Source organism: Sciurus vulgaris (genome assembly GCF_902686455.1).
Source record: "Sciurus vulgaris genome assembly, chromosome: 2".
NCBI classification, from domain to species: domain Eukaryota; kingdom Metazoa; phylum Chordata; class Mammalia; order Rodentia; family Sciuridae; genus Sciurus; species Sciurus vulgaris.
In genome coordinates, this window is record NC_136462.1 from 66,595,726 (window position 1) to 66,602,339 (window position 6,614).

The following is a 6,614-nucleotide window of genomic DNA, read 5'->3' on the forward strand; positions in this document are numbered from 1 at the left end:
TCAGCATGCACAAGGCCTCTGGGTTCAGACCCTGGCCACACATGCACACTCACAGAACCAAGTAACACTAAAATTTATTTATGTAAGATTTAAACATTTTTTAAAATGTCTAAGTTTACTTAAAATGTTTGACAATGAAGAAAAATCCAACCACTGAAGGATCTATAAAGATTTTCCTAAACCAACTCAGACCCTTTTCTAGTTTTCCTTTTTACGTACCACCACAAAAAAAAAAAAAAAAAAAAGTGTGCTCATGGTTCTCATTTCCAAGTATATTCTTTTTCACCTAAGTTGTAATGTTGTTGACTTAAACCATATTGAGCTGTAGTTAGCGAAGAAAACCTGTTGGTTCACATTATTCAAAACTGTCTCCCAGGGTTTCAGGAAAACAAAAGGTGGTTCCTTGGGAATCCCCACTCTGCAAAGATTCAGCACCACCCTAATTTTTAAAAAGGCATTGTGACAAATAGAGCAACGCCTAGGCCTGACTCTTACCACTAGGTGTCACACTAAACAATCAGGAACAGACCACCACATCCTGAAGGCTATCAGGAACATAAAACAATCAAAGGAGGTGCAAAGAAATTTATGCCTGAATTTTTATAACTGCAGCCCCAAATCGTCTTCTGGTATACCTGTAGTGGTGCTTTTAGAGTTCAACAGTGCTGTACCTTTTTAAAAGATGTGAATATCCCTGGACAAGGTGAATACCTACCTCTCTTTTACAATCTGAGTAGAAAGTGCTTTGAGTATATTCCAAATTATAGTGTATTCGGTCTCATTTTCATGATGAGTTTTCAAGTGTTAATTTTACAACTTCTTTGGCCAAATGATTAATATATTGGGGTAGAAATCAGACAAACTGCCATGGGTGTCTGGGTAAATTTCCATGCATTTCAGTGTCTTTTTAGGAAAGTGGCAATAATACCTATCTTACAAGGTTTACAAGGTTAGTCCTGAGAACTAATAATGTAATATGTAAAGTGTTGGAGTTCTTTTAAAAATTTGCAGTGTGATATTTCCTAGGGCCATGGTCATCCTTCCAAAGCAGGGTTAAACATGCATTTGTGAAAAATACATTTTCTAAACCACTGAAGACCTTAAGTAGCATCAAATCCAATCTTATTATATAAGCAAATGTACCACTAAAAAGTTAATTGACATCTCCAACTAATATGCAGTTAATTAGAGCTAGACCCTAGAATTAAAATCTCCTACTTAGAGCCACTGTTTTACCTTGCCTCAGTAATTGTATATATGCATACCATAAGCCTAATAGACAATGGAGTCAATCCCAGGGAAGTTTTTCTTTGAACATTACAACCTAGAAGGTTTAATTTCTTGATTCCACTTTTTTCCCTCCCCTCATATTTTGTCTCTCACCCTATTAATTCTGTTTGCCTACATTAAAATATTGAGAGGGTGAAGATATAAAGAGAGGGGAAAAGCTGGTTAGTATACAGCCAGCCAAGGAAAAGATGACTGGAATTATCAACAGAAATCTTTGCAGAACTATGGGCATTTTTTTTTTTTAATTTGATACTGGGGATTGAACCCAGAGCCTCAAGAAAATGCTCTACCACTGAGATACATCCCCAACACCATTAGGACAAATTTGGAAAAAAACTGACCTGAGTGACTTTATTTTGACTGAATCAATTCTGTAAGTATTGATGAATTCAAACCATGGTTGCAGGGAGGAGGTGGGTATAGGGTCAGAAGCATTAGTTCTATTTCTGCAGGTGAAATCAGAAGATGGTGAACCCAAACCCCTTTATCTCAGGAGTGGGTACCCATATGCACGGATGTATCCCCGGAGAAGAGGAGCAAGTAGAAGACAGCAAGGGATGAGGGGGCAATGTTAAGGCTGCCTTGTGTCTCCAGAAGGATGCCTAGCAGCTAATTTTCTTGGCTGTCCTTACAGACCAATCTTGGGTAAGGCACTAACCTAGTTCTCAGCTAGGCACCCATAAGTAGGCTCAGGATCAATCACAAGGTAAAGCAGATAGTAGGGAACTCAATAGTTAATTCGTTATCGCAAGATTATCTACAACTTCTTCAAAGATTGTCACAATGTGTGTGTGTGGGCAGGGGGGCTAAATGTCCGTGCGCCAGGGGACAAGCCTGATATTGGCAGAAACAGACACCTATGATCTTTTAACCACCAGTGTGTCCTTCCCCGCAGAAAAAAAGCTGGGGGGAAGCAAATCCCTACATCTAGCCATCATTTCCACCCTTGCATTTTCACAAGATCTAAAAACGGAAAGGACCCGCAGGTTGGCAAACCCCAAAGAGGAACCGCCCACCAGGTCTGAGTCCTTGGGATCTCAGCAGCCGACGACCCCAAATCAAAACGATCCTGGGAAACCCCAGGGAAAGCAGCTTTCTTGTAGAGGGACAGGGTTACTGAGTGCAGGCTGCAGGGAAGTACCTCGGGGGAGGGGGCTTGATGGGGAGGACTTTCCAGCCACTCAGCGCTCATGAAAAAGTTCCCAGTACATGACCCCAGTAGCTCATCGCAGGGAGTTTCTCTAATGAACCCCGGCTCGGGGCTTAGGCTTCTTAGCAGAGGACGAGGCCAGTTCTCTTTTTCTGGTCTGACTAGCTTGGAAATTCCCCGCGCCTGACCCCGCCCCGGAGAAATCCCCTGCCAGCGTTATAAGGGCGCCGCGGCGGCGCTGCCGAGCCCACAACAATCCGAGTGTGCTGTTCTGCCTGCTAGCGACGTTACGAGGAAGGCAGCGTGCAGCCCGCAGCCGAGCGCACCTGGGGACAGCGCCCGGAGCTCTCAGCGCGCCATGTTTCAGCCGATCGAGCACGGCCAGGAGTGGGCAATGGAGGGCCCCCGGGATGGGCTGAAGAAGGAGCGGCTGCTGGATGATCGCCACGACAGCGGCCTGGACTCCATGAAGGACGAGGATTACGAGCAGATGGTCAAGGAGCTGCGCGAGATCCGCCTCGAGCCGCAGGAAGCGCCGCACGGCACCGAGCCCTGGAAGCAGCAGCTCACTGAGGACGGAGACTCGTAAGTGTCGTGGACCCGAGTGGCGCGGGTCGGGCGGACGTGAGCGGCAGAGTGGCGCGCGGGGCCTGCAGCTCAAGCCGCGGGCAGGAGGGCCTGCATTGCCTGCGGACTTTGCACCGCCGCGAAACCCTGCAAAATTGCAGGGCTGCGCGTGGGGGAAGCAGGAGTTGGTTCGGGCTCCGAGGGCCCAAAGCTCGGCCCCTGTGTTTCACAGCCGCGTTGCCACACACCCCCATCCCCCCGGTCCCGACCTCGCGGCCGGGGGCGGGGCGGCGGCAGGGACGCGAAGTCCCCAGTTGCATAAGGCGGGGCGGGAGTTTCTGGGCCGCTGGCGGGCGCCGCGCGGCCGGGAGGGGAAGTACAGGGCGTTCCGGCCCGGCTGGAGGGCGGGGCGGTCTGGCCGGCGCCCGCCGCGGAGGGGGTGGGGCCCGGAAAGTCCCTGGGCGCCTGCCAGGAACACTCAGCTCATAATAACCTCGCGGAAAACACCGTGGCCTCGGCCTCCAGAAACCCCGACCTTGCGCAATCCCCCGCAGCCCGCGCCTCTTGGGCCCCACGCAGTGCACTCACCACTCCTGGGGGGTTTTCCCTCTCTTCCCCTCAGGTTCCTGCACTTGGCCATCATTCATGAAGAGAAGACACTGACCATGGAAGTGATTCGCCAGGTGAAAGGAGACCTAGCCTTCCTCAACTTCCAGAACAACTTGCAGCAGGTGGGCCACTTACCCAGCCTTGTGCTCCCTCCGACCCCATGGTGGGGCTGGATATAGTTCAATAGCCCACAGATCATTTCTAAATTAACACTCACTGGCCCATGCTGCTCTGGCCTTTTTCATCCAAATCTGCCAGCTTCCTAGAGAGTGAAGAAAATTCCACTGGTTTGGTGAGGTCTTTTTGACCTGCCTAGAGTCTCTGGTATTTGTGTAACCCCCTATACCTATCTGGAGGAGCAGCATCCACAATCAGGAGATGTCTGGTATTCAGGGAATCAGATTATATGTTTGTTCTGTGGCTCATCCTTCTTTGTACCCTTTTCCATTTGTAGACTCCACTGCACTTGGCTGTGATCACCAACCAGCCAGAAATTGCTGAGGCACTTCTAGAAGCTGGCTGTGATCCTGAGCTCCGAGACTTTCGAGGAAATACCCCCCTACACCTTGCCTGTGAGCATGGCTTTCTGGCAGGTATAGGAGTCCTGACACAGAGCTGCACGACACAGCACCTGCAATCCATCCTGCAGGCAACCAACTACAATGGTATGTTTGACTGCCCCATCCAAGGGCAGTTGCCATGGAGAAGGGGTGGGCAGGCCAACTTTTAAAGAGTCCAGGCAAGAGCTTAAATTCCCAGTATGTGAAAGGTTGAGGAAACACATATACAATATGCTCTTTGATGCCCTTATAAAGTTCATTCAGAACCTAGATTCTGAGTTCTTAAAATTTGCCAGATATGACCATTTGTCTCATAAAAGAACAGGGTAAAGATTCTGCCTCTGGTTGACAAATGATTATACTTTTTGCCTTTTGTTCTTCTAGGGCACACATGTCTGCATTTAGCCTCTATTCATGGCTACTTGGGCATCGTGGAGTTTTTGGTGTCCTTGGGTGCTGATGTCAATGCTCAGGTGAGTGCTTCATACCTCAGATGGAGTGAGTCAGGCTCTTCCTCGGTAACACAAATCATACTCTTATTGCAAACAGGAATTCCAAACTCAGTTGTAAGCATCTCAAATTGCTTTTGGTTGCAGGAGCCCTGTAATGGCCGGACAGCCCTCCACCTGGCTGTGGACCTGCAGAATCCCGACCTGGTGTCCCTCTTGTTGAAGTGTGGGGCAGATGTCAACAGAGTTACCTACCAAGGGTACTCCCCATACCAGCTCACCTGGGGCCGCCCAAGCACCCGAATACAGCAGCAGCTGGGCCAGCTCACCCTGGAAAACCTTCAGATGCTTCCTGAAAGTGAGGATGAGGAGAGCTATGACACAGAATCAGAGTTCACAGAGGATGAGGTTAGTTTCCATTAACGTGTTCAACACTCTGCCCAAGATAATGAGGGCTATTTTCCTGTACTCTCCCAGGCCCTGGAGCTAGCTACTCTTTATTATAGGGGTCATCAGTTTTTCAAACCTATATAACCAGTATCCAAACAGTATGTCTTTTGTACTGTTTGTTTTATTTTAATAGCTTATCCTTTCTCTTGGTCCTGGAGATTGAACCCAGGCCCTCTTGTGTGTGAGGCACCTGCCCTACCACTGAGTTAAACCCTAAGCAATAGCTTAGCCTTTTTTTTAATGAGAGGAGCATTCAAGGAAAACTTTTTCAGCCTGTCCGTTTCATTATATTTGGGTTGAGGAGAAGGGATTCCAAGAATACTTGAGTTATTTTCAGTAGCCTCCCTACAACATCCTTGGCCAAAGTTCTGGAAGTTTAACTTGTCTTTTTTCCTCGTTTTTTTCAGCTGCCTTATGATGACTGTGTGTTTGGAGGCCAGCGCCTGACATTATGAGTGGAAAATATTGAAAAGAACATGGACTTGTGTATTTGTACAAAACAAGAGCTTTATTTTTCTAAAAAAAGAAAAAAGGAAAAAAAAAATTCAAAGGGAATACTTACCACCACACTTCACACTGCCTGACCCCAAACATTCTGCTGTGGTGGATTAGCCCTTATTTTGTTGTTTTAGTGAATTTTGGGGGAGCACGAAAGATTGGAATTCAAAGGAAACCTCTTTTAAACTTCACCTTTGTGGGGAAGGTTGTCCAGGATTTGATGAAAGAACTACATTTTATTTATTGTGCTATTGATTGAACCACTGTGGATTTAGTGACTGACTTCAGTTGTGTCCTGTCACATGTAATAATCAGGTGTTTGGTGGTGTGGGGTTAAAAGTCACTACCTATCAAGGTTTGTATTACCCTCCTGTAAATGTTGTATATAGTGTATTTTGTTGGTAATTATTTTGGTACTTCTAAGATGTATATTTATTAAATGGATTTTTACAGAGTTACCCTGATCATTGTCTTCAGGCTGTCAAGAGACTCCATTCTGAGGGTTTCTTCATCCTTAGGTAGAAGTGGAGGTAGAAAGCTGTGGGGGAAAAAAGCCAGTCATGGAACTCTTTCAGAGAGCAGCTTCTCATATTTACACCCACCCTCCCAGCAAAGCTTTGCAGGCAGCCCCTGGGCCTGAGTGGGAGGGGGAGACTGTCACAAGCATGATAGGAAATGCCAGTCTCAGGCTTAGGGTGGTAACAAGCCACTCATCCTGAAAGTCTGACAAGCATGAAGGCTTTCCGTTGTCATTTCTCTTTCATCCCCTTGATTTAAGCTATTCCAGAACCCTGCTTCCACTTCAGGAAATTATTTTGGATGAGAGGAATATGCTGAATCCATATTTTATAGAATTGGGAAAAATCTAATATTGAAAGTTCCTAAGGACATGGACTTGGAGATGGGACAACACTGACATCTGTTAGCAGGCTCACCTCTGAGCCTTAGTGTGCTCAAGTGTCTGGGCTGTGAACATTACAGAAGACAATCCACATAAAAAACAGCAGAGTGCTAGGCATAAAAGTGCTAAAGAAAATACAA

The 6,614-nt window shown here is 46.9% G+C and overlaps 1 protein-coding gene across 1 annotated transcript; it reads left to right on the plus strand.

Moving 5' to 3' along the window:
* Positions 1 to 2,681: 2,681 nt before the first annotated feature.
* NFKBIA (NFKB inhibitor alpha) lies at positions 2,682 to 6,025 on the plus strand. Its single transcript, XM_079130206.1, has 6 exons — positions 2,682 to 3,025; positions 3,630 to 3,738; positions 4,071 to 4,281; positions 4,561 to 4,649; positions 4,773 to 5,033; positions 5,483 to 6,025. Exons 1-6 carry the CDS (start codon positions 2,799 to 2,801, stop codon positions 5,528 to 5,530), a joined length of 945 nt encoding a protein of 314 aa, XP_078986332.1. The 5' UTR covers positions 2,682 to 2,798; the 3' UTR covers positions 5,531 to 6,025.
* The last annotated feature ends 589 nt before the right edge of the window (positions 6,026 to 6,614 follow it).

Excerpts from the sequence above, each read along its gene's own strand:
- NFKBIA (XM_079130206.1), top strand. The coding sequence starts at position 2,799 with ATGTTTCAGCCGATCGAGCACGGCCAGGAGTGGGCAATGGAGGGCCCC. Across the intron at positions 3,026-3,629 it reads CTCACTGAGGACGGAGACTC|GTTCCTGCACTTGGCCATCA; the intron begins GTAAGTGTCGTG and ends TCTTCCCCTCAG. Across the intron at positions 3,739-4,070 it reads TCCAGAACAACTTGCAGCAG|ACTCCACTGCACTTGGCTGT; the intron begins GTGGGCCACTTA and ends TTCCATTTGTAG.